Source organism: Castor canadensis, chromosome 5 (genome assembly GCF_047511655.1).
Source record: "Castor canadensis chromosome 5, mCasCan1.hap1v2, whole genome shotgun sequence".
Classification (NCBI taxonomy): Eukaryota; Metazoa; Chordata; class Mammalia; order Rodentia; family Castoridae; genus Castor; species Castor canadensis.
The window spans coordinates 71,981,936-72,009,775 of record NC_133390.1 but is presented as its reverse complement, the minus strand read 5'-3'; the positions used below and the strand labels follow the sequence as shown (position 1 = coordinate 72,009,775).

Genomic DNA, 27,840 nt, shown 5'->3' with positions numbered 1-27,840 from the left:
AGTCACCAATCCCCAACTGTATTCTAGAATTTCCATACCGTGAATCCTGGTTCTTTATACTGACCACCCTCATCTCATCTGCCATCCACATGAGGAAAAGGGAACAGGGAGTTGAACAGAAGTGTTCTAAAAACTCTGGGCTTGCTCATCACCCTAAGCATTTTCACTCGGTATTTTCTTGACACAGCTGTTGTTTTTTCTTCCTGACCCTCACAAACACTTTATAGGGGAGTGGAGGCTCTGACTAGAAAAGGTGATCAGGCGTTTTGGAGGACTGGTTGGTTGACACTAACAGCTCTGCCCAGCTGGAGCCAACTGACCTTGGAGACAGGAGTTTCAGAATCATGGCTGGGAAAGGCTCTGGATGGTGGGGATGGGGAGTGAGGAATGAAAGCCTGGGCAAGTATAACCACCTTCTTTCAGGAATTGTAGATAAGGAAGCAAGAGGTGACAGTAGGATCAAGCCCTGTATTTTTCAGAATGAAAAAGACCTAAAACTGTAAGAAGAGGAGGAGTGAGCAGAGAGGAGAATCTTTACACTGGAAAAGGGGAACAATGGTTGGAGCAAGGCCTCAGGATGGCTGTGAGGGAAGGCTACCCCTTTCTCTGAGGCAGGCTACATAACTCAAGAGGGTGGGAAAAAAGATAATGCATGGACAGGGAGATCTCAGCCTGCCTGAGGGATACTGATTTTCAGATGAACTAGGAGAGGAGATCACCTGTCAGGGTCAAGGTAGGCTTTGGGTACTGAGGAGTGAGGCACAGAACCATCATTAGAGAGCTTCCTTAGAGAGCTTCCCAGTAAGATAAGCATTGAGAGTATTGGTCAAGGTGCTGGGCTTCAACTTCTGTGACTGCAGAACAGAGGTAGAGCACATATGCATGAGAAGAGCCTAGGGAGGGTGGTGAAATGTCCTGTTGGATCAAGAGATTCCAGAGAAGAGGGGTCCTCAGGCAACTGTCCTCTGCCTTCTGACAAGAAGATATCAGAGAGAGTCAAAGATAAGAGAACGGAACCACAGACAGACATCAGGAGTCAAGATCATGAACGACCACAGTAGGGAAAGGGAAGACTCTGGTGCTCATGAGACTGAATTGCCATGAAGCTACAGCATTTGATTGGTAATTGACATGAATATTGGAATTAGAGGGTGATAAGCAAAGATGAAGAATGAGATTCCCTGCTAAAGTCAATGTGCATTATGGAGGTAGATCCCCGAGGGTGAGAGAAAAAAGTAGCCATGTTTTGAAAAAGTACCAGAGATGGTGGCATGATCTTTAACAATGCCCATCACTTGTGCATGGTATTCACCTACTTGTACAAGGCCTTGGTGCTAGGACCAATAGGATAGGAATGCAGAGAATAAAGAGGGAGAGGGGATGCTTAGGTGTTCTAGAAATGGCAATGATCCCTCCTTTTGTGGAGACAGGGCAGGGCTTAGGAAGGAGGAAAGGCCAAAAGTGGGAGATGCTGATGCTTCTTTGATTGAAGTGGAGGAAGAATGGTGCTCACATTCCCAGGACCTGTCCAGCTCCAGTCAGAGCAAGCAGATTAGGGAATTTTAGAAGGGGGGTAGACGGTGGGAGGATGCATCTTGGAAAGCATACCAAAAGTTTGGTACATGTGATAATAGCCCTGCAAGATTTTAATGGATACATGCACACACACAAACATGCATGTGCACAAGCACACACACACACAGAGTTTTGTTGTTGTTTATTTTTTTAAGGGATTGAGGTTATTCTGTAGTTGAGAAACATCAACAATGGATATAACAGCCTCAGATTGGGTACAGGGGAGGAGTCTAGCCCCCAGTGGGCCAAACAAAGATAAAGTTGTTTATTGTAGGACTTTCTACAGCATTAAAATGTTAATGTACTTTAATGGATGCTCCAAGTCTAGGGGTGTGGATCTGAGGGGTGCTTTAGTATGAAGAATTTCCAAAATTTATCTGAGAGCAGAATTCCTTTCCCTTTTTTTTTTTCTGAAGCTCTTTTGAGACTATGGAACACACTTTGAGACACTTGACTGCAGGGTACAAAGAACTGTGTCTCAGTGGCATGGAGTTTCCTTGGGAACAATGGAAAATGATGTTGATGGGGGATATGGAGGCAGAGGAATCATCAGAAGGTGGTCAAAAGCAGGGTGCATATGCACATGAAGATCCTAGGGGTGGAAGGTAACCTGCAGGAGAAGGATAGATAGAAAGGACAATGGGGGCTGTGAGTGGGAGTTGGAAGCAGCATGAAGGAAGCCAGAGAGGCCAGGGAACCAGTGGGCTGTGAATGATGGAATGAGAAGGATGGGGCAGGGCAGGAACAATGGAGGCACACTGAGGGACAGTCATAGCTGCTGTCTCAACATGCCCCCAAGCAGAAGTGGTTGGGCTGTCCTGGCTTAATCCAGATGTCCACTGCCATAGTGGCACTTTCCTTTCACCTGGCCAAAGCTGGAGCACTAGCAGGGGACATAACTAATGATCTGTTTCTCTGCCTACCACCTTCCTTGCTTTCCTCTTTTCTTCTTAGAAAGGAATGTTACACTTTATTATTTAATTTGACGTTTCTTTATTTTGTTTTGGTTTTGTGTTTTGTTTCTTGAAAGCTCAGATGTATGGTGTCTCCTTTTTTTTTTCTTTATTAGATGCAGCCAGTCATTATTCTCTGGAACCCTCGTGACCTTCCCAGGCATGGAAAAGCAATGTTCCCTAAGCCCAGAAACTCCTGACATTTCAGGTATGGATGAATCAGGCTCACTCAGGCTGCATGGCTCACATGGGCACATGGGAGTGAGCTGCACACCCCAGCCCCTCCATCCTGCCTGGAAAGTTCCAGCCTGCTTATCCCTGATTGCTTTCTTGGCACATCACTTTTCTCAGCTCCATGAAGACAACTCCCTACAACTTGGGAAGGTTTATCCTAGGTCTGGCAAGGTCCTGCCACAGGGCTCTAACTGAATGCTCTTGGGGAAAAAAAAGTCATGAACATGGAAATAGAGTCCTCATGTCAGAGTGTACCATGTACTCAAGCTAATACAGAACAGGATTGTGTCAGACATTACATGCTAAATCCAGGATGACCTCCTGGAGCAGATGAAGTAGGAATTGACTTGGGAAAGAAAGGAGAGAGGCTCAAACTGGCAGAAGGTCGGGGGATGGCACTTCCAGGAAGGAAGTGCTGGGCATGAGAGAAATAGGAGTGTCAGTAGGATACCTAGGGAACAGAAAGAACATCAGGTTAACTAAAAAGCATAAAACAGAAGAAGGAGGGCTCTGGGCCATGTCCTTCCACCTGGGCTATGTGAAGTAGAAAAAGACTGGCATTGCCCAATGACCTCCAGGTCTTCCACACACTGTCTTCCCACATGCTTAGCAAGCATTCCAAATCCAAGTTCACCTTGAGGATTGTCTCACCTGTGCCTCTGCCCATACTAAAATCATGCTATAGGATCTTCCCAAGAGGTTGTTGAGCCTGCACCCCAACATCTTTAGTGACAGGAGGAGGCTCATTACCTAATGCGATATGCAAGCACCTAACATGAATAGGGAGAGGCAGCTTCCTAATATCTTAATAGCAACAACAGTAATAAAACACTGTTCCTATAAATACTGCAGAATCCACTTAGTATATTACAAAGGATTCTGCATATACATCGCATACCTGTCTCACTTCCTATCACACTGATCCTCTGATCTCTCACCTTCCCTTTAATGATATGAGGGAAAACCAGTGTTAGATTTCTGCTTCCCCATAGTGGCTCCCCTCTCTACTTTCCATCAGCCCATTGGCCAGGCCAACAGTGCCTGTGGAGTGAACCCCTATATTATGGGAATGTACTGGCTCTTGTCCAGTGACTTCATAACCCTTCCAACAAGAAAAATCACTCAGGAATAAAGGCTCTTTCTACAAGGTGTAACCATACTGCCATTGCCCTCAGGGCCTTCAAGGGCTTCTGATCCAGGGGGTCTCAGGTGGAGCTGCCAAGTTCATGGCAATTTGCTACAGTGCTAATGGGAAACAAACACACTGCCTAAACAAATATGCATGGCTGTGTTCCAACAAAACTTTATTTTAAAAAAGCAGTGGTTGACCCATAGGCTGTAGATTGCTAACCCCTGAAGTAGATGTTAAGAGGTCAAGATGCATAAGATAGGCAGGGAAGAAAAGTCAGGAATAAATATTTGGAAGTCACTGTTTAGGGATGGAAGAAAGAAATCTTCTAAACACAAACACTTGAGTGCCCTTCCCCAGGGAAAAAAATATAGGGAGGCGCCAAAGATTTAAATCTTCTATCCATGACCCACTCAGAAACAAATTCCAGTAAAACCTTGGAAACCTGTGAGGTAGAGTTCCTCTTCCCATTGGTGTCTCTCACAGGCCTCAGAGGCTCCTGCTAGACCAGGACAAGCAAGGCAGGGAAAGATGTTAGAGTAGTGTGAGATGTGTGTGAGTGTCCTCCAGACCCTCAGCTGGGATCAGTGCCCTCCTTTCTCTGTCTGTCAGCTTGCCTCTGCAGAAAGAAAAAGCTGCTCCAAGCAGAACATTCATGTCCCATTTCTCTCTTACTAATAGACAGAAAAGTGAGTGTCTAAACACATGTGCACATACACAACTGCTCTAGGTCTGTTACAGAAGAAAGTTCCCAAATACTCACCAGACACAAAGGCCACTTTTTCCTTTAGGATGGGAAGGACATCAGAAGCTTTCAAACCATCATTCCGAAAAGACCCTGTGGGACAATAAACAGAAGGATCAGGGTGAAAAAGGTCAACTGACAGAATCCCTGGGTCCCACTCTCAGTCTCCCAACTCCATCATCCAGCCTTATTCAGGCCCTGTAACCCCGCCCAGTGCAGAAGAGGGTCCCCATCATGGTGCCAGGTCACAGGCACCCCTCCTCTCCTGGTCTTTCTCAAGTTGAGGACTGTCCAAATCACCTCCTACCATGTGTACAAAGGTGTATGCCCTGGTGTAACAGTAGCCCTGTTGCTGTTGAGCAACTTGAGAATGGGGGCTTTTGTAAAACATTTTTGTGACTCTAGTGCCTAGCACAGCATCTGAGACACAGTAAGCACTCAAAAAAAAAAAAGAAAAAATCCTGTTGAATTCGTTCACTGATATCAAGATGGATTACAATGTCCTAAACAATTATTCTTCCATTTTCTCTAAGTAGCACATCAACTATTAGTCTTCACTTTACAAATGGGAAAAGTACACCACACAAATCCCACAGCTGGAAGAAAAGTTGATGGCAATAGCCCCCTGTACCCTCCTCCTCCTCCCCTTCAATGCTATCAGCAGCAGTTCATAATACAGGATGTGGGGAAACACAAGTTCCTTGGAAGGAAATGCACTTCTTTTAGCTCATTCTTAATTCTTACTTCTCAGTTGGAAAGTCCTTTCTAGGGTCTAGCTGAGTTCCTAGTAGGTTGGAGGCAGAGACCTAAGGCTCACAAAAAAATGGAAAATAAAGATGCCCTGGAGAAGTAGTAACTTCTGGAGACAAAGGACAACCCAGCCCCATTTGAGATGTGTGGGAAGGAGGACCAGCTTACACACACATAACAAAACCCTACACTAGACCACTGTGCCCCTGTCAGTTAATACAAGTACCCTACAAGGACTCTCAGGGAGTACCACCCACACCCATACCCTTTAAGATACAACTGGGATCTATTGTATATTATTGCTAGGGACAGAACACAGATGGACCTCAGAAGGCAAGCAGTTCTGTGTCAGCCCTGTGCAACAGAACTAGGGACTTTGGATGCCTTCTCTAGTGCCTTTGTTCACTGATTTCTCCCTTGGGGCCAAATCAGACAATCTGTAGAGGAGAGCAACAGGTAGAAGAGAGCACACACTCACTCTCTCAATCTAAAACAGACCACCAGGGAATTTTAGTAACAACCGAGAAATAAGGTCACTGGCCAAGGGAAGGGAAATGTGCCCATATACATTTAACCAAGGAGGAAGAGAGTTGTGTCCCCAAATATCAATGCCCTCTAGTCAGAGGTCATAACCTAACCCAAAGCAAATTTCTGAAGTGTCTCTGACCATTTTCACCTTTCTTTTTCTCTTTTTCTTTCTTCTTCTTTCCTTCATTTCACTCATTTTCCTTCTACTACTCCCTCCCTCTCTTCCTTCCTTCCTCCCTCCCTCCCTCAGTTCTTTCCTCCCTCTCTTCCTCCTCCCTCCCTCAGTATGCCACTAAATGAAGACAGTGAGCCTTTTTTTCCTCACCAATTGCTTCTCCTTACAACTCCATGCTGGAGGAACTAGCAGCAAGGCTCACTGGGCAAAAGAAGAAAAAAAAGTAACACTATGAAGAAAAAGCTCTGACTTCAAGGACTGTAACATTGTTTTCACATTATAGCCTTAGTTTTATGCTCAAATTTTATTTTCCACACAGAAAAACAATTAAATCTCATCCACAGAGACTAATTAGGATCAATATAAATTATTATGGAATACACAAATACATATATAGGTCCTTGTGTGTTTATTTTGCTTTTGATTTTTGTTTGTGTCTTCATTTATTTATCCTCATGCATCAAAGAAACGTATTCATCTTTTTTTTCAGGACTGGGGTTCGAACTCAGGGCCTCACGCTTGCTAGGCAGGTGCTCTATCCACTTGAGTCACTCCACCAGCCCCGTATTCAGCTTCGTTGCAAGGAAGAATGGTACTTGGCCTTACCAATCAGACAGTGACCACCTTTAACCAACACATGAACTATTCACGTGTTGAATAATGATGCTGCTGTGTCAAAGTAGCTGATTTTTATTCATCATTCATCAGCTTTTAAATACTCTACTTTACGCGAGCACGTAACGGAGGTGTGAGGATAGGTAAGACACCTAAAAAATTAGCTAGCATTTGTTGCCCTCAACGCAGAGAAGCTAAAGCAGATACTTTAAGGCAACTGAGGCCAATAGGAGAAGGGGACCAGGAACTAGAGAAAAGGTTAGATCAAAAAGAATAAACCTAGAAGGTAACACACATGCACAGGAAAGTAATGCGAGTCAGCTCCCTGTATAGCTATCCTTATCTCAACTAGCAAAAACCCTTGTTCCTTCCTATTATTGCTTATACTCTCTCTTCAACAAAATTAGAGATAAGGGCAAAATAGTTTCTGCCAGGTATCGAGGGGGTGGGGGAGAGAGAGGGGATGGAGTAGGTGGTAAGGGAGGGGGTGGGGGCAGGGGGGAGAAATGACCCAAGCATTGTATGCACATATGAATAATAAAACAATAAAAATTTAAAAAAAAAATAAAGAACTATTACATTTCTAGATAAATAAACAAATACTCTCCTTTACATCACTACATACACTTAATTTCTATAGAAAAAAACCCCATTAATATGAGAAGTTAAATTCCATCCTGTTTTTTTCATATTACTTACAAGTTCAAAATAAGCAAGGCCCAAACTAATGAGATTTTACTGTACAAGAGACCACATAACCCTCGTCTCTACTAAACTCACGTCTGATTTTTCTCACTGCTCTTCCTCTCCTCCCCTACTGCATATATAAGAGGGGCCTAAATTCCAAACAGTACCAGACCTTAAAGAAGAGCTTTGCATTTGCTCTAATGGAAGCAAAAGGATCCACATCCTCTATCCTTCTTACTCTCACCTGCAGAGGGTGAGAGGGAACAGAAGCTCCTAATCTCATTCCTCTCACTCAGCATGCCTCATCTCTTCTTTTTTGCTTCAGTGTCCAGAGACAGCATGCAGCTTGTTCATGCTGCTGGTGATCATGGGCTCCAAGATATGCCGTCTTAGGCTGAGCTGTTCTAAGATATCCTGAACTTCCATTTCCTAGGCCAGGGTCACCCCTGACCAGTTCAGACCACCATCTGCCTGTTTCTGTGCCCATCATAAGGAAACCCAAAGTACCCAGATTTACAAAATCCCTAACTAGGGGATAATTATTTCCAACAGCAGCAACAACCAGATTTTGCACATTATAAAGAGTTGGCTCCAGGGTCTCTTTAAATAAAAGTTCCCTTAGTGGCTTAAATTAGTGCCAAAAATTGAATTACAAATAACTTTTCAACAATACATGTATTATGTAAAGCCAAGTAGAGCTAAACTAATTAGCCCAGCAGCTGAGAAATTGGTGACCTTGCATATAAAACCTATTTGCACTGGCTGAAGATCCTATGTATTAATTCCCCAAGTGCCCTTGTGAAACCAGTTGTTGGAATATATAATAAAGGGTAAGTTCATTAAACACTAAATAGGACCAATGAATTAGCAACATGTTTTCACTATCAGGTACATGTCTCAGTAGACTCATAGTAAATGTTCAATAAATATTTGATGAAAGAATAAATGACTAAATGAAAGTTAACCCTTCCTAAAGTGACTCACACAAGGCCAGTGGCCTCACCTGTCACACTAAGCTCGTTATCTGAATAGATGATCTCCAGGGTACCACTCAGCTCTAATACTCAGACTTTCTGAATCTCTTCTTCATATTTATTGGCCTTTAAGATCCTGAGATCAATACGCTTTGAAAGGAAGTATTGGGAGAAAATTCCCCCAAGACTCAGTGTGCCTTGAGAAAATAAAGCAACTCTTCCCTAGTTTCCCAGCTCTTTCTGCTCCCAGAATCACTTGGGGATTGGGGCATTTGGGGCAGGTCACCCCATTTTGTAGGTACCCAAAATTGCCCAAACAGGAGACGAGTGATAGGAGAACTTCTGTGAGGCAGACATGCCTTGGAGGAAGCAGCTTACACTGTAGCTGCTATTTCTGATATGAAGTATACTTGATAGCACTTTTAGGTCCTAAACACTAGACCAATGGTAGAGCAGATTTTTCCTTTAAAAGAAAAGCCTGTTGAAACAGTGGACCCCTTTTGGAAGACCTAACAAGAACTAAAAGCCCCTAACTCCTTGGTGTTACTGTAGGGAGAAAACAAAACAAGCAAGCAGGTACCCTAGGCACCCTCATGGACCTGACCCAACGTGGATGTTGTGCTTCCTCTTAAGGACAAAGGCATGCTTAGCTGGCATTCAGGGCTAACCCCACCCCATCTGTGTCCTGCTGCTGTAAGAATTACAAGCCTGCTGTTCTGTTAATTGGCAAAGTTGCAATGTTCTGCATCTATTAGGAAAGTAAAAATTACCACCACCATCTCCCCAGGATCCTTCAGCATGGGTCTCCTCCTGCTTCTGTTCCTCTTTGCCCCAGATGTGTTAGTTAGGCTCGTGTTGCTGCCGCCTGTCCTCTTCACATTTTCCTTATCCCCATTTCCCATGTTGGAAAGTGCCAAGGATGCTCAGTCTGGTCCCAGCCTCCATGTGCTGACCCACTTGTAAGTGGTGGGGAGTCTGCGCCCTGTCCATGATATCGTGAGTATGGGAAAGCAGTGCATCCCCCAGGGCAGCAGGGTGCTTGTGTATGGAGCATGCTAACATCCTTCAGAAAGCAATCTTGATTTCAACAAGAAGAGAAACAAACAACTGAGTGAGCTTTTATTGAGCATTTGAAGGTTTAAGTTGCAAAGGTAACCATGGATTGTTCTTCATTTCCTTTTGCTTCTCAGTCACACCCCCTTAATTTGCACTTTTTAGAAGTGAGTGTACAATCTTTCCAACATTGCTTCAAGGGGGCCTGAGGCCTGTTTTACCAATAGGACAGCAAGTTTCCCAATGTTCAGGTTTTTGCCTCTTCTTCCCACTCTGTCCCAGTGTGTGTAATATAGGAGCCCCTTGAACTCTGTACAGGTGATGTTCTGCTTATGGAAACAGCTCATTGTCCTATTTATATACCTGTCTCTACTTAGAAGCTCCCTGGAGAGTAGGATTCAGTTCCTACTGCCTTAGAATCACTGAAGCCTAACCTAAGGCACACCTAGCACATAGTAAGTGTTCAATAAAGAACCAATGAAAGCAAGGACCTGGAAATAGGAAAATGTCAAAATTACACCCAAACCAAAGTTGGCCAAATCAGCTCTTGAGATTGTCAATTGTAAGCCAAATCTTTTGCATAGCAGATCAGTCAGTAACTAAGTTAGCAACACTTTGAAAGGAAAGGTTTCCTAGAAGCCAGTCCTAAAGCCTTGCTACTGAAAGTATTAAATATCTATGACCTAGGAGATGCTAGAAATACAGGATTTTATATCCCATCCTAAACCTACAGAATCAGAACCTACATTGTAACAAGAACCCTAGGTGACTCACAGTGCAGAGAGGAGAAGCCTCCTTGATCCTGATCTAATCAGGACCTTTGAAACTGGCCCTAAAGATGCTCAGTATTCTCCTGTCCCACTATGGGGAGATCCTTTCCCCTGTCCAGGGTCTAGAGAGTCATCTAGGTAACTCATCACTCACATACAGTCTGGAATACAAGGCTATACAGGAGTTAGATAATTCCTCCTCAAGGGTATTGAGACAAGGCCCTGTCATGTGTGCGTGTGTGTGTGTGTGTGTGTGTGTGTGTGTGTGTGTGTATGAATGTTTATAAACCATGCCTGTCCATGCTTAGAATTTGGTACTTTGAACCACTCCCTCATGCATCAGATATTTTAATTTTACAACAAATCTTCTTTCTTACCCTCCAACCTTGCCTGACTACTGTCAGTACTAGAAATATTGTCTTGTCATTGATCATATTTACCGACCAAGATGCCACCTCTGAGATGGCTCTGGAGAAGGAGCCAGCGTATGCCTCCTTATCTCATCTCTTCCCCACTCACAGGGGCAAAGTCCAAAAACACTGGGCAATACTGGACAAGAAACAGAGACAGGAGAGGTACTCCATCCTGGGGGCTCTACATCTAATGAGCAAACACAGAGTGTTCATCTCATGAAATTCTCTCCCATAAAGGGGAGACCCATTTTTTTGCCCTTTGGGAGTCTCCGGCCTAATAAAATACCCAGTGGCCATTTTCTGTGACACCAGGAAGCTGCTAGACTTTGAATAAAAGATAAAATTCTGAGATTCTGATACAGACCTTCTCACCCCCCCCCACAACTTGGTCATCTTGTAGTCACAATGTCCTGATTATGGATGCTACTATCCACTGAGGTGCCCAAACAGAAATGTGAGAAGCATCCTAGACTCCCCTCCCTCCTTCATCACACTTACCAATTCAGTCACTCAGCTCTACCTCCTAAATCTCTCACTAATCTATCCTCTGTGCAGTTTCCCTGACCTCCCCATCAAGTCGAGCTGCTCCGAGCTGTACCTTATCACTCCTGAATGGCATTTATGTGCTTTCATTTTACTCTCTGTTAACTGATCCTGCTGCCTTGGGGGTAGGGACCATGTCCTCTTCATTGTTGTATCCAACATAGTGCCTGTCACACAAAAAGGGCTCAAGAAATATGGTACTAAGAAGACAGAGAGTAGGATGGTGAGTTGGAGGTGATTGGTCAGAGAAGTGCCTCAGAGGAGAGGGTCTTTGAGCCAAATTTTGAATAAGGGAAGGGCCAAAGTATGGTAGGAAGTAGCACATGCCGAGGCAGAGGAAGGGGCCAAGACACTGTGAGCCGCAGATGGAGAGAGTTTACAGGCTGATCAGAAAAGCAGGGTGGGAGGAGGTTGGGGTAGAACTCTGTGATCTGATTCCCGGGAAGCAACAGCTTAGAGACAGCTGCACATGCTTTCAGAGTTGCAGAAAGTTGGGCTGTGCTGCAGGAAGAGTCTGGCTGGTTGCAAAGGTAAGCTATGGCTCAGAACAGATCTGAGCACAGAGGACCCCCAACCTCCAGATAATACTCTGTTCTGCTTGAGGGCAGCAGACAATGAGACACATGGCTCCTCCTGAGGCTGGTGGTAGGATATTGGGGGATAGGCTCTGGAACTTTGTCTGTTTTGATCTTCTCACTAAGTCTCAAGAGAGGCAGTTAGGATATTTGTCTTTGACTTACCTTCCGGGAGCTACCAAGCCAGGAGCATGGTGGTAGTTTGTGTAAGACCCCATAAAGATCCAGTATGGGACTGAATCATAAAAGGAAGATGCTAAGAGCATGGTACCTTCTGGATAGTGAATAGATAGGCAAAGCCCTTGGGAGAAAACACTGCATAACTGGGGTTGGCAGGCAATCTATTAGTGGAGGGCAAGGTCTTTATTCCTCTAGTTTTCTCTTCTCTCATTTACTCTTTCTTATGTTAGACATAAGAGAAGGAGAAAGATGTGGCAAGAATGGGAAAAGATGATAAGATAAAGAGGTTGAGTGCAAGAGATAAAGATACACACAGACATGTATGTGTACACACACATATGAGAGAGACAGAGAGAGAAAGAGTGTGTGTGTATATGTGTCTGTGTGCAGAAATGGAGGTAAATAAGAGTTCTTGTCTCCTCTTTACAGATGTAATGAGATATTGAGGAAACTGCCTGTCGGAAAACTCCTCCAGCAACTATAAATATGTTCCTTGGAGCTCTACTCCAAACAACTACCTCAAGGCAGGAAGTATGTGCTGAAAGGAAAGAATAAATCTTGCAGAGAGAGAGACTGGGCAGCTTTATGTCACAACAGAACACAGCACAACGTGGAGAGCCATATGCCTTTCCCCAGTCCGGAACCCATTTACCCAGTGAGGTCACAGTCTCTCATTACTGCCACCCACAAATGTCAAACTGGCCTGGTGGTGTCCTCTCTCCCTGGGCAGCAAGTGTGCAGGAGAGATGGTGTGGCAGAGTTCTCCCTGGCCATAGGACATCTAAGTGAAGGCCATTCAGGAGCCTCTGTCAACCTAATTTCGATGCAAACAGGGAGAAGGGGGGAGAAACCTACAACAAGGCTCTTTTTTAGCAGTTGCTAAATACTGAGTTTACCCCAACAAACTAATCAGGTCTCATGCAAAATGAGGTGGTAGCTGAGGACTTGAGATGATATTCAGAGTAGAAGTCTTTACACTAGAGAGAAGCAGTACCTGCCTTCTCTCGACTCTGACACATATTTGAGCTTCATCCCTTATAAGGAACATTTTCTGCCCTGCTCTGAAGTGAGCTGTGTGCCTTCCCTAGGGTGCCATCCCTAGCTCTCCACCACTACCCAGGCTGGACTGGATCTTCCTCTTTATATCATGCAATATGTTCCTCACTGTGGTGCCATTAGCCACTGCCACATCTGGCTGCTCACTGGACTCAGGGCTCTGAGGTCAGAGACTGGGAGTTGATCCCTGCATCTCTAATGCATATAGCCGTGATTATGAATGGACCAGGGACTGAGTCTTTCATATCTACAGTGCTATTGTGTCTTTCACAACAAAGGTGCTTAATAACTTCTGTGCCTCTTCCTCCTTTGGGCCCTCTCTGTGCCTATTTCTGCCTCCATCTTCTTACTGTTTCTCCCATGCTTCCATACGAACTCTAACTGTAACCAACTTTAATATTAACTTCTTAAAGTCAATATTAGGTAGAAAGGCCTGGCTAATGGGCTACTTTTGAAGAGCAGAAATTTGAAATACTTGCCATTGCTAAATTAGCTCTATAAAGATCACTAATAATTAGCACTTTAAACATGTGGGTAGCACCTCTCTAAGACCAGCTATGAGCAAGCCATTTCTGTTTATTCTTCACAAGATTTTATATTAGCTCAAGTTGAGACCTCAGCTGCAATACACACAGGCTCCCTCACTCATGCTCTCTCCTTTCCTCCATCAGCTGACACCCTTTAGTGTAGTGCAGACACAAGAAAATGGCCATTTCAGAAGTGCCTATTTCTGTCCACCACTTTAAAAAAAAAAACTGGTTCTTTCCTAACTGACCACATTACTTAAAGTGCTCATGCCTCATGGGTGGTGGTGGTAGATTTACTATCTTTTTTGTTACATTGAACATTACTACTAGGTTGGTCCTCAAATCACACTGAACATTAATTAGCCTAACAGTGATGAACGTGAGTCAACTGTTGAACATCAGCAATATATTTGCAATTATATTTAGAGAGAATTACAGAAGTGCTCAGAGGCAGGAGGTGTGTGCTGAGGAAGTTCAGACATGCAAATGGCTCACTCCTTGGGACCTTCACTGTCAGTTCTCCTCTGTCTTCCCAAGCATGAATATCAATTATACTTAATTTAATCAGAACATAAAGACTTTAATTAAAGATGAAATTGCTGATTTAAAAGGCAAGCATTAAAATCAAAATGACACTGAGATTCCTTCTCACCCCAATCAGAATGGCCAACATCAAGAAAACAAACAACAACAAATGCTGGTGAGGATGCAGGGGTAAAAGGAACCCTTATGCACTGATGGAGGAATGTAAATCAGTGCACTACAGAAATCAATATGGAGGTTCTGCAAAACCTAAAAATAGGACTATTATATGATCCTGCTATACCACACCTGGGCATATATCTGAAGGCATGTAAGTCTGTATATAATAGAGATATCTGCACACCCATGTTTATAGTAGCACTATTCCCAATACCCAAAATATGGAAGCAGCCTAGTTGTCTGTCCATCAACTGATGAATGGATAAAGAAAATGTGGTGTATATATATATATATATATACATACACTATAGTATATAGTATATATATATATATATATATATATATATATACTATAGTATATAGTATATATATATATATATACTATAGTATATAGTATATATATATAATATACATATTATACATTATATATATATATATACACAATGGAGCATTATTCAGCCACAAAGAAGAATAAAACTATGTTATTTGCAAAAAAGAATGAAACTAGAAATCATCATGTCAAGTGAAATAAACCAGAATGAGAAAGACAGATATTGCATTTTCTCTCTTATATGTGGAATCTAGATCTTAAAAAAAGAATGACACAAGTGTCAGACAGGGGAACTATTTAGAGGTAGGAACCAGCAAGGGGGATGTGAAAGAAGAGAGAGACTGAAAGAGGATGAATATTATTGAAGTACTTCATATGCATTTATGTGTATGAAAATACAGTAATGAAATCCATTTAAATTGCTTAAAAGGTAGAGGGGAAATTAAAAACATAATAAAGGGGGTGAATTTGATCAAAGTATATTATATACATGTATGAAAATGTCATAATGAGCCCCCTTTGTATAATTAATATACACTAATAAAAAAGAGAAAAAATAAAAAGCAAGCATGGCCTCTGTCATTATAGAAAGCACTCTAGCATGCATCTCAACATGAAATGGTCCGGCATCTCTCTAACACCCTCTTCCTTTCCCCCATCTCTCTTCTATGTCCTGAATTCAGATGTGCACAGCAGTAGAAAGTACAATGGTTGTACAGCAAGAGATCCTCATGGGAAGCTCACAGGGCATTCTCTACTCCCAACCCAGAGCTTCTCCTGGATCCCACCATTACTATTTCTGATTCCCCAACTGTGTCATTCCTGCCCAGTATCATTATTATTATGGCCATCAGTGAAAGCAATGCCATAGGGGCTCACGAAGCACATACTGGACACAGATCAGCAATAGACAAGGAATAACTAGAGTTAAAGCAATAACCAGGTTTGCAGAACTGAGGGCCACCAGTAGGTGAGAAGGGACACACCCCAAGCTCATATTACTGAACTAACCTTTGCAAACTAAAGCACCCTCTCCCCCTTCAGTCATGTTTGCCACTGTCCTTGGTCCTGAACCAGCATATAATTGCTACTCAGAGGGGCTGCTGTCCAGCTGTGCTACAACATATGAACCAAGTGAGAAGAAAGCAATGCTAAGATACATTAGTAAGATAAATGTGAAGACGCATTGGAAGGATTAAGACAAGGGGATATTACTGGGAAGAATAAAAAGACGTGGTTTGGCACTGTAATCGAAGAATTGCAGTAACCAAGAAAGGTCTCCTCCACACTCAAATACCCAGCTCCCATGAAAATGAGATAGCACAAACCCTAACTGTCCCCAAATGCATGTTTAGGTTTCAGGATAAACTGGTTAACCATATCTGATGTGGATGGTTTTGGTCATGGAAAAATTCCTAGAGTTTTAAGCAATATTTGAATGCCTCTTAAGTTATTGCCTTGGGCATCTAAACATGCCCAACTCAGTTCAGTAAATATTGACTGAGAACCTATATGTGCCAAGAAAAGTACTAATTACTGTGGTTACACAAATAAACAATATAGAGTTTTTAGCTGTCAGGGACTTTTAACTTAGGGTACAGATACATCAACATATAATTTCAATACCATGTAAGAAATACAACATAGAGGTATGTATGGGAAACAAATATTAAGAAAATTCCAAAGAGATAAAACTCCATCTTTACAAAGCACCTAGAAGGTGAAACAGCAGCAAGTGGAGAAGAGATGAAGGGTTATGGGATCATCAGCAAGATCCTGGATTAGACAAGATGATGGTGAGTACGAGGTCTGTCTGGAGGATCTTGGGGAACAAAGGAGGGTAGCCAAAACACAGTGAGGTTCCCTCATGACCTAGACCCTCTCCACAGAAGCAAAAAGATGAATCAAACACCAAAGCCTCCCCTGTTGATCCAGGATAACTAAGCCCAGCATAAATTGGGCAGGATCAAAGAGAATCTGACTTGTGATGCCTGGCATTTCTTTAGGAAGAAGCACAATGTATCAAGCATGAGACATGAAACCAGGGATGACCTGAATATCTCATGAGGCTAAAATCTTTCTCTAGAATTATGGACTAAAATGAGGAACTGGGAGTTGTGTTCAAAGGGAAGCCAAGTAAACCTCCACTCTTCCCACCAGAGGACAAGCTAAGCTACATGCACCTGGGCACCTGGTAAACTAAGGCAGGCCTCCTAAACTTTCATTCAAAATGTATGTGGTGGGGAGAGGCCAAGAACCTCATGAGATTATGCAAATCACTGCCTGTACGTCCATATGTATCCATTTTTTCTGAGAGACAACCTGGGTACATCCAGCTTTCATCAGATTTTCAAAGGGATCTATTCAAAGGGGCTTCTGCTCCATCAGTAGTTGAAAACCTCTGGTCTAAGGCAAAAGCAAAACAGGGCCCCACCACCTACCTTGGATTCTAACCACTAGATCCTATCACCAGCCTTGCCTCCCTCACAGTCAACTTTTTTTCCTTTTTCTTTTCTTTCCTTTTTCCTTTATTTATTTACTAAGGATTAAACTTAGGGTCCCACACTTACTAGTCAAGCTCTCTACCACTTTGAGTTATGCCCCCAGCCCGAGTGTTTTGATTTGGATTTTGATGTAGTATCTCACTAACTTTGCCTGACCTCAAACTGTCTCCACCTCCCAAGTAGTTGACAGGAGTGAACCACCATACCTGGCTCCTCATAACCAACTTTGGTTGGGCAAACAGAGAAAGAACATGAAACGATTTGGATTCTTTGGATAAAAGGAATCAGAGTCCCATGGTAGAAGGTGAAGACTCTGTGTAGGATACTGTGTCCCATGGATAAGCTTCACCAGAAATGGTAATGGAGTTATTGAGGGGCAGAAAACCTGGGGTGAAACATGAATTGGGTGTTATAGACACTTCTGCAGTGCCTTTCCTGAAAACATTGCAAATTCAAGATACCCCACTAACAGGATGACAACTTGACCCTTCAGAGGTCATGACTCTAGGTCAAGGTTAAAGCCAGCAGAGAGTTCACAAACGTATTAAACAAGATTCCATGGAGTCTGAGTCAGACAGGATAAGAAGGGGGTTCTCAAGTGTTCTCAATCAGCAATCACAATAAGGCATGCTTTGCCACTATTTTTGCTCAACAACTCATCTTCTGCATGAGATGGTGGGTTCTCCCAAGACAGGTCCATTCTGAGAGGTAGCTCACAGCCCAACCCTGAGTTAAGTACATGCTTTGGATTAGGCAGAACTAAGTCTGACTCCCGGTTTAGTTATTATTAGTTGTGTGGCTTTGAATATCTTTCTTAGCCTCTTCTTTCCTTATCTGTGATAAGGATACCTACTTAACACACTGTTGTGATGGTTAAGGGAGATAAATCTATTTGAAATGATCAGACATACTGCTAATGCAAAGAAAACATAATTCTCCTTCCCTTTTCCTTGTTTATCTTGCTATATTCATCATGGGGCCTGGTGCACAGTACATGCTCAGGCACATTGCAAATGCTCAATAATAATTACTGAGTATGTGAATGAGCAAGTGAGCAAGTGAATGAATGAACAGAGTAAACTCAGAAAACTACAATCAAAACTGCTTCCTCACCTTCCTACTACACACCTGTAAGTCAGGCTGATCACAGCTGTCTATGTGGTTCCTCTGAACTTTTATTGTTTCCCTCTGCTACCCAATCTGGGCTGTTTGGTGAGCATTCTGAGCACTCCTACTCTACTAAGCCATGTTCCCCAGAAGTGAAGGAAAGTCTCCTGTTCCGCTGCTCAACTGACTGGGCAATCCCCCTGCCCCGCATTCTTTACCGTGTCCACAGGGCTGTGGCCCAAGTCTATATGTCCTGGGCCTTGTCCCTTCTTTCTGAACTCCTGTTCCCACAGTTCTTATGGGTTCTGTTCCACACAAAGATGTACAGTTCCAGATGACATTTCTGAAAGCGTGTCTACTGATAATATATCATGATTTCAGGACAACCATCTAGATGAGGTAGTCCCAACACTAGCTGTAGACAACTTTAGAGTTCCGTGATGTGTGTGTGGTCAGGGGAAGCACAGATGTGTGCAGGGAGAAAGGAGGAGGAACCCAAGGAGACTCCATGCCCTGTGGGTTTTTCCTTGGCTGGCATTGAACTGCCAGGCTGTCATGAACGAGGGGTGCACAGAAAGGCAACAGAGGTTACACTGCCTTTCATACCCAGAGGTCAATGTGGAGACACAGGTAATTAGAACTTATAATCAACCTTTAATATGTAGACTAAATATCCATTTGTTAAGGTTCTCTGTCCCATCTCTGAAATTATTTTCTCACTTTTCCCAGTAATCCCAGAAGAAGACTTCCAGGAGGCTGGGATATCTGGTCTTCTTTTTTCTTTTACAACTTTCTGAAAAAAGTGGAGCCATTATTACAATCAGGGAGCTATGAGGTTGCTCCATTAAAAATGCACACATGTGCTCGGAACACAGCTTATATGCTAAGGTCAGAATAATGTGAAGTTGGTGAGTTAAGATATTCAACAGCACTTTATACTACTGAAAAGTCAGAAACAACGTGAATGTTCAACAACATGGGATTGGTTAAATAAATCATGATACATCCACTCTAAGGAGCTTATTAAACGTTTTTTAAAAAAAAATAACCAAGGTCTTGGGAAAATTCATAGTATATTGTTAAGTGTGAAAAACAGATTATAAAGGTACAACCTTATTTCAATTTGCATATATACTAGGGTATGTGTGTGATTTATGTGTGTGTGCGTAAATTACATAAATACATATACACTGTGATTATTTCTGGAAAGTAGGATTATGGCTGATTTTATTAATGTTTCTTTAATGTTTTTGTAAGTCAATATTTTCTTATTTGTTCTTGAAATAACTGGAGGAAATTCCCTCATTTGTATGTTAATCTTACATATACAAGATGTTTGTAAAATGTTCATACACTTTAAAAGTTTAATATTAAGTTGTGGTTGTGATAACATCTGCAACAGCATTTTAAAAGCAAACTTATTTAAAGTTTAGGACAATAGTGTTATGCATTTGTTCACTTTGTGATGCAATTTTGTGGCAAATAAAAAAAGGCTGCTATTTATCACAGATAAAATGGTCTGATGACCAATAGAACCCATCTTTCATTAACTATCACTTAAAGATTTGCCATGTATACAAATAGAATTTGTTCCAGAAATGCAAGTAATTAAAGAAAACTCAAGTAAAATAAAATAAAGTCAAGAGTAAAATCATTTTTTGATTGAAAAGCCATATGTCACAGAGAATATCTGTTGAGTGAATCTCAAAGTACCTACTATATGTCAAAGGGATTTTCAACTAGACTTTCAACTAAATGAATAAATAGATGAAAATAATTAAAAATCACTTGGAAAAAGATGAATAGTGGGCTGAGCTTGCCCTATCAGATACTAAAATGTATTTTAAACTACAATTATTAAAATATGGAACAGACACAAGGATTAACATACAAATGAAGGGAGTCTAAAATGCAGCCTTAATATGGATCTAGAATATTTTTAATTCTAACATATTATAAAAGAAGCTGCTAAAGCAATGGGAAAAAAGATAAAGTAGTCAATAAACACCACTGGGAAAACTGTTTAGAAAAAAAACCCTCAAATTTATTTTCACAACTTCATACCTTAAGCTAAAATAAATCTTAGATAAGAAACTTAAACCTTAAGAAATGACATATTAAAAAATTAAGAGAAAATAAGAGTATTTAACTGAATCCTGAACGAGAAAGAGCTCTCTGGGCACAAAAGCCTTGAAAGTAAACAGAAAAGTGGTTTTAGTTATATAAAAATTTAAAGTACACATCATAAACAAAATTTAAAATGCAAATGATAAGCTAGAAATATGATAAGCTATTAATACTACTCCCTATTTGAAAGACAGAAAAAGAATTATAAATATGTATTTCAGAAAAAGAAACATGGCTAACAAGCATAAGAAAAAACAGTCAACCTACATAGTACTTCAAAAAAGGCAAACTAAACAATATGATACTTTAAAATCCAAAAAAGGTAATAATCCTCAATGTTGGTAGGGGTTCAGATACCTCTCCTTGCTCCTATTCCTGTTATAGAAAGTCAAATTGCTGCAACCTTTCCATACAGCAATTTAATAATGTGACTCATAATCATAACACCATATATAACAAGTGACCTAGTAATTCCCCTTTGCATGCCTTACAAAAAATAAGGACAATATTTGAAGATAAGTAGTTTCACGCAGCACTTTTTATTGTGGCCCGGAACTTCAAATAGTCTAAACATCCAATAGAAAGGGCATAGTTAGATAAACTTGAGATAGGTAAAAGTAGAATACCAACCAGCCATTAAAATTTTTACTTTTGAGTGATTTCTAATTTCATGAAGGAACAGTCACAATATGTAAAGTAAAAGTTAGGATGCTAATGACCAGATAATTTGGTTGAATCATATAAAAGTTCTGAAACAGTGATTTGATATGATCCCAAATACATATATGATCTATTTCTAGACTGTAGGATTATAAGAATAATATGTCTTCTTCTTTATATTTTTCTGCAGTTTTCTAACTTCTACAATGAAAATATACTAAAAATATAATGTTGTAAAAATATCTAAAGACCACATAAAGAAACACCCAAGCCAGGAGCTGGTGACTCATGCCTGTAATCCTAGCAACTTGGAAGGCTGAGGCCAGTCTGGGCAAGTACTTCACAAGATTCCATCTCCAAAATAACCAGAGCAAAATGTGCCAGAGGTGTGAGTCAAGCAGTAAAGTGCCTGCTTTGCAAGGACGAAGCTCTGAGTTCAAACCCAACCCTACAACAAAAAGGGAGGAAGGAAGGGAGGGAGAAAGGAAGGGAGGAAGGGAGAAAGGAAGAGAAGGAAGGGAGGAACGAAGGAAGGAAGGAAGGAGGGAGGGAGGGAGGGAGAGAGGGAGGAAGGAAGGGCTAAATACTTTGAGGGCAGGGTCCATGTCATTCCCTTGGAATGCCCTGGGCATGTTCTCCATGACCAATGACTAATTGATACAATCAATGAGGGGTTCAGCCACAAGGACCCAAAGTCTGTGAAACAAATCTGCCATTCAGAAGGGCGACTGAGATAGCACTCCTTGGTTTAGGCACACAGACGTAAGGGAAAAGCAAGTGACTTCTGCTTCCTCCTCTCTTTTCTCAAAAATCATGATCATTAACTTTTGAAATCAATGGAAACCAGAGCTGTTGACACTGACTGCCCAGCATTGTGGAGGTGCCCTGAGCCTTGGCCACTTAGGGAGGTAGCTGTGCCAGATGTCTCAGAAGCCTAAACGAGAAGATAAATTTTCGGGTTCCCTTATGGGAAAAATATCTTCACAAAGTTAGGAGACTCAATATTTTTCAGAGAAAATTTGAAAATGTGCATATATGCATATTCATAGTGTCCTCCTCTCAAGCCAAGGAGAAGCAGAGAGGTCAACCTGATGTTGCCATGCTACAACCAAACCAACCTGCCCAATATCCTTTAAAGCTCACAGTCTAACATGGGACAAAAAAGGCAGACAGCACCCAAAAGACTGAGAAACCCTACTATCAAGGAAGAAACACTTTGTAAACAGGTTTGCACTTGTTTTGCTCTATTCAAAGTGTTGTATAACAGCCTGATTAAGAACCTTTCTGCCAATAAACAGTGAGTTTTAGAAACTTCTTATGTAAAGCCTCCAATAAAGATAGCATTTTTAATATAAAAGATCACTAATGGGCAGGGCATAATAGCACACACCTGTGGTGCTGGCTACTAGGGAAGCAGAGGTAGGAAGATCATAGTCCCAGGACAGCCCAGACTGGAAAACAAACTAAAAGTGAAAGGACTTGGGGCATAGCTCAAGTGGTAGAGTGCTTGTATCACAAGTGTGAGACCCTGAATTCAAACCTAAATACCCTCCTTCCCCCCAAAAAGATCATTCATTAAAATGAGACCAAAGGGGAGAGAAATTAGCTACTTACAGAGGCCACGAAAAGGCCAGACTGCCTGGATATTTTCAACACCCAGAAGTTCTAAAGATACATGAAACACAGGAAAAATCTGTTCTGAGTCCTATTGGCTCAGCTGAGAGTGACTAATAAAATTAAACATTGAGAGCTAATAGTATACACAATGAAAATTCTGTTTCTTTTCTAAAGGTTATGGGCATGTTGTGTATTTGTTTACATTTTGTAGTATAAAATAATTCATATCAAAATTTCAAGTTTAAGATATTTTTCCCATAGTAATGTTTTCTTTTGGTTAGGAATGCCTTCTCCCTGTTCTTCACCTGGAAGATTCATCAATGTCCAACTCAAAACAAAAGTAACAGCATCACTGTTCCTCAGTTTTCCCGTCTGCAAAACATACATAACAGAAACCTCATAAAGGTATTGTGAGAGTGAACTGAGATTATGTGTGTACTGGTAACTGGTAGGTGGCAAGTGTCCAGTAAATGCTAAGTGATGGAGTCAATGAATGACTCAATGAAGTGTCTGGTCTGTGTGATTGATTTGTCATCCAGCCCAGTTGTGCAAACCTGGGAGCAGCCAAACTGCAGAAACCATTCACAATTTAAGACACACACAATCATCCACATGCTGCCAGCTCCTGAAATTGTAAGCACAGAACTGGGAGGAAATAAGCTGCCTCCAGAAAGCATGCCTTGAAAATTCTAGCTATTGCAAAGGTGAGAACATTAGTGTTTCCACATTAAAAAAAAAAAAAACTTCCCTTCATTTCTAAATATTTATGATTCTGTGTGCAAATGCAAAGTATAGTCAATGATATAGTCATTTCAGCTTTGGGGCTCTAAGATTAAAATCTTTCCCTCAAAACCCACATGTAGATTTGCAAGTGTTCACCATCCAACTGGGGCTCAGGAATTTACAGAACGACCAAGTCATAGCTGTAATAATGTTCTCCGCTAATAACACTGCTGAGGTGGGGGGAAAAAAATTCTGGACTAAGAATCTGAAAATCTGAGTTCTCCCTGGAGTTTTTTCTTATTTCTCCCCCTTTCTTTAACCTTCATCTTCAACACCAGTAAAATAAAGCCGGACAAGATGATGGGTGAGACCACCCTGTCTCCAGCTGTTCTAGTCTCTAATCCCACTTTGCTGTACAAGAAATAAGACCTGCAAGAAGTCAGGGAAGGTGGCACCCAGAGAAGTGAGAACCTCACGGGTGAGAATCATGCTGGGGAAATACCTTATTTAATGAGTTATAAAATATATCATGAGTTTATGTGCCATTAAGAAAGAAAAAATGGCCTCCAATTAAACTACTATATATCATAAACTGTAAGATACATCCCAATTCCAAAGATGGCAAAATGTAAAGTCTGGAGAGGAAGAACATCTTTCTTAGTATCAGTAAAATATGGGGATGAGCACTTATTGGGTACTTGCTAAATTCTAGGCACTGAGCTAAGTGTCTTATACATGGTATTTCATTTATTCCTAAAACAATCCGTGAAAAATAAATGGAAGGGTATGAGAAATTAGCACAGTCCAGAGGAGAAAACTGAGGTACAGAGGCTTATAGAATTTGCTTAAGATCATCTAACTAGTAGGCATAAGAGTATGATTTGAGCCTATTACTGTATCACTCCAGAATTCATCTTCTTAACCCTTTGCCCTTTGAGAAAGACTGGGGCATTTGATACTGGTGAAAATGAGTGGTTATCTGAGATAGGACTGAAACACAAACTCTCAGGACATGTTAAAGGAACTTACTAGGATGAAATACTCTGAACTAGAACCTTAGAGATTATGTAATATAAGCATGGAATTTATAGACAAGCAAACTGAGGCCCAGAGAGTTTACATGATTTGCTCAAGGTAACACAGCCAGTTAATACAAAAACTAGGATTCTAGAATTTTGCTCAGTAATAAATTCAAGCTTGTAAGCCTATGGTTTCCTAAGTCTGGCCATTGATGTTTTTCTAAGTTCTAGACATGTTCTCATCTTCACTCTATATTTCTTAATGGTTTCTCTGTGACCCCATAGACAAGTTCCTTTAGGTATAAAATTTAGAACTTTCTCAGGGTAGTGTGGGCATGCAAATTGGACCTGGGTTCTAATTTTCCCAGCTCTACAAACCCAGCATGCTTAATCTGTCTGTTTTGTAAACACATATGTAAAATGAAGCAAATAGCATCAACCTTAAGAGAGACAACCCATATAATGTCCCTATTGCACATGGGGTTTGAATGATTGGTGGCTGTTATGGCTGTGACTCTTGAAGTAGATAGGGTTTTTACTATGTCCTCACCTTTCTTAGTTCTCACAAACTATTTTGCATTTTCCAATTGGAAGCACATTCTCTTGGCTAGAAACAGTGAAAGTAGGAAAACAGGCCTTCTCCATCTCCCTGATGACCTTCTCCAAGTGGAGAACCAAAACCCTCCTCTGTCATTGTGTTCACAAGCTGCCTCCTATTGGCTTTAGTCCAGTTCTCTGCCCTTCCATTAACTTTTTGTATGAGGCTTGTAAAATCAAGCTTCTTGAAGTCATCCCTTTCCTTTCATAATTCATCCCGCTTGTCTTAAAGTGAACGCCACCCCTTTCCAAGTCATAGGCAGCTTTCCAGACTTCACAGCATCAGGCACACGGTCAAGACAATTTATGTTCAACCTTCCAGCCGTTAGGGTTTGAGTGCCAGTACAGGAAAAACCCCTGCCTACCATTTTAGGAATCTTTGTGCCCCTTACTTACATATGTGTTAGAAGATAATGTGTGGTAATTATGTTGCAGGCTGCCAGGAGAAAAGGCAGGCCTTCAAGCTGGGAAGCAGAGAGAGACTGAATGGCCAGGATGTAGGCTGACTTAAAAGCCTTACTTTCCATTTTAAAGACACCAAACTGGGTCGGGGGAGAGGGAGCATGTGTCCAGCCTCACAGTTTACCATGTTTGCAGAAAGCTCAGCTGGGGAAGCCAGCAGGCATACCCAAGGTACCAGCTCCCCTGGCGACAGCTTACCTCACAAAGCAGAGCTTTGTAAATCAAGCATCATAAGAGCCCAAATTGTAGCTCCTGCCTCCCTAAGCCCTGCCTGGCTACTGTTCTGTTCTGTTCTTACTCTTTTGTGGGACTTTGTAGTAGATGTTTGCTACCACTTATTAAAGGGTACTAGCTAGGTGCAGGCTCCCTGAGTGCTTTACGTATCTTATGTTTAATTCTTGCACATACCCTAAGGGAGACATTATTTCCCACATTTAATGGATAAAAAACTGAGGATTAGAGAAATCAAGTAATTTACCCAAGATCACAGAGCTAGAAGAGATTTAAACTTTGGTCTATACTTCAAAGCCTATACACAAAGCCTCTTATGTGTGGATCTGTCTCATCTAGTACACATATTACCCTGGTCAAGGTACATCTAAAGCTTCTATCTCTTCAGGGGTGGGTGCAGCATTAGATATATTTCAAGTGCCTGGGATGAGTCCCTGTGTTTCTATGGAGTTGCAGGATAATCAAGCATTGGGTTTCTTTTCTCAGTTTTCTGCTGTGCCCTGCACTTAGCACCCTGCAGCTAGCACTTGGCTCTGAAACCCACCTGACTATTCAGGACCTTGACCACCCCTTGCCATGCTTCTCTCTTGGCAAGGGTTGGAAGGAAGGATGTCTCAAACTCTGGGCCCTCAGTCAGAAATGGAGTAATGGCCCAGTACATAAGACCACAGACTCACCTGACCCTAACTATTTGTGGACTCTGGTAACACCCCTGTTACAAGACTGCACAACTTCCCACTTTGGATGCTCTTCTAAAGGAATTTCAGTACTGACTGTTCACACCTTTCAGCCCAGCCCAATAACTCTAACCAGACATTCTGCCAAACCCATCAGAAGTCAATGGCAATCTTGTTTTGAGGTGGAAAGTCAATTTTTGGCATGTAGGTGAGTGACTAAAAAACCTGTAAAAGACTGTTTGAAGCATTTCATTGAGATGAAAAATCCCAGGTAAGTCTCCACCCCATTGACCGTAAATGACATGATAATTACAAACACAACAGTAAATATTATTATCAACTTCAAGTGTTGACTTGAAACCAGCTGGTACACTAAGTAAGCAAAACACTCCAGTCCTGGAAATTTCTATGAACTTATGTAACACAGTGAATCCAACAACTGTAAATCAAATTTACATGAAATATCAGTCTAACTATGAGAATGAAGTTGTACTTTTCAACATGTCACACTACCCAGAAAATTACATGGCTAAGTGCAAGAAGTATCCCTTGCTGACCTGAGCTGACCTATATATACAATGGGGACTATTTCTGTCAGTCCCTCTGTGGTTGGATGTTGGCTGGCCAGATGTTCACCAAGCCCATTCCCTCTATGAAGCACACAATTCTGTTACATTTCTCAGCCTCCCTTTCAGTTAGTTCAGCCATGTGGCCAAGCTCTAGGCAATGAAATGTGAGCAAAGTGCACTTCCAGTACTCACCCATGAAGCCATCCCACATTTTAATCCCCACATATTTCTCTCCACTAGCAGCTAGAAGCAAAGGCACTAGTAAGGAGACCCTATGGGATAGCAGAGCCAATGAATGGAAAGAGCTTTGGTTTTTGGTTGCCCCCAACAGGAACATCTATAGTAGACTATGATATGAGCAAGAAATAAGCTTCTACTATGTTAACCCTCATATTTGCAGGTATACAGCTGTTAATCAACCAATAAGTGAATACTACAATTGTTGACAAAAGTTTTGGGAAAATACCAATGTGAAAAATTGTGGCAACTATGAAGAAAATACTTTCCAGCTAGCTCCATTTCAAAATTATATGTCAAGTGTTAATGCTATCTTATAAAAGGTAGACATGAGCTCATTAAAAGCAATAAGGGTATGGCAGTGACCTGGGGACAAAACTGCATGAGGACTCAAAAAACGAAGAGCAAAAGAGCACAGGGGAGGGAAAAAGCTGGAAAGGCTCAGATGCCAGCTACAGTGGTTAGCCAAGTTTTCCATTCTTCACCTTAAAAAGAGTTCATCCACTGCCATGCCACTGACAAGCACACATGAAAACACCAGTTACATTTTAGAAAGCAATGTGAGCATAAATACTATTATTGTTCTGTTTCCCAAAACTAAATACTTGGCTTTGTTGCTCACCCAGTCTAGCTTCAGCTGTCTCTCCTACCACCTAGCCTAGGTGTTTACATTTAGATGGTATTTAAACTCTAAAACTCTTCCCCTGACCTCTATTTTGTGTCTCCACCATGTTGAAGAAGGCAATAATCAATTACTTCACACTTCACCTATGTCAGGCCTCTGAGAACAATAAT

General features: G+C 41.6%; 1 protein-coding gene across 23 annotated transcripts in view; it reads right to left on the bottom strand.

Moving 5' to 3' along the window:
- Nucleotides 1–27,840, bottom strand: part of Kalrn (kalirin RhoGEF kinase) — a 660,017-nt gene that overhangs the window by 467,697 nt on the left and 164,480 nt on the right. For all 23 annotated transcript variants that reach the window (XM_074073308.1, XM_074073309.1, XM_074073319.1 and 20 more), the window contains exon 2: nucleotides 4,655–4,729. In XM_074073308.1, the coding sequence (XP_073929409.1) occupies nucleotides 4,655–4,729 (75 nt within the window). The remainder of the gene's footprint in view (nucleotides 1–4,654; nucleotides 4,730–27,840) is intronic.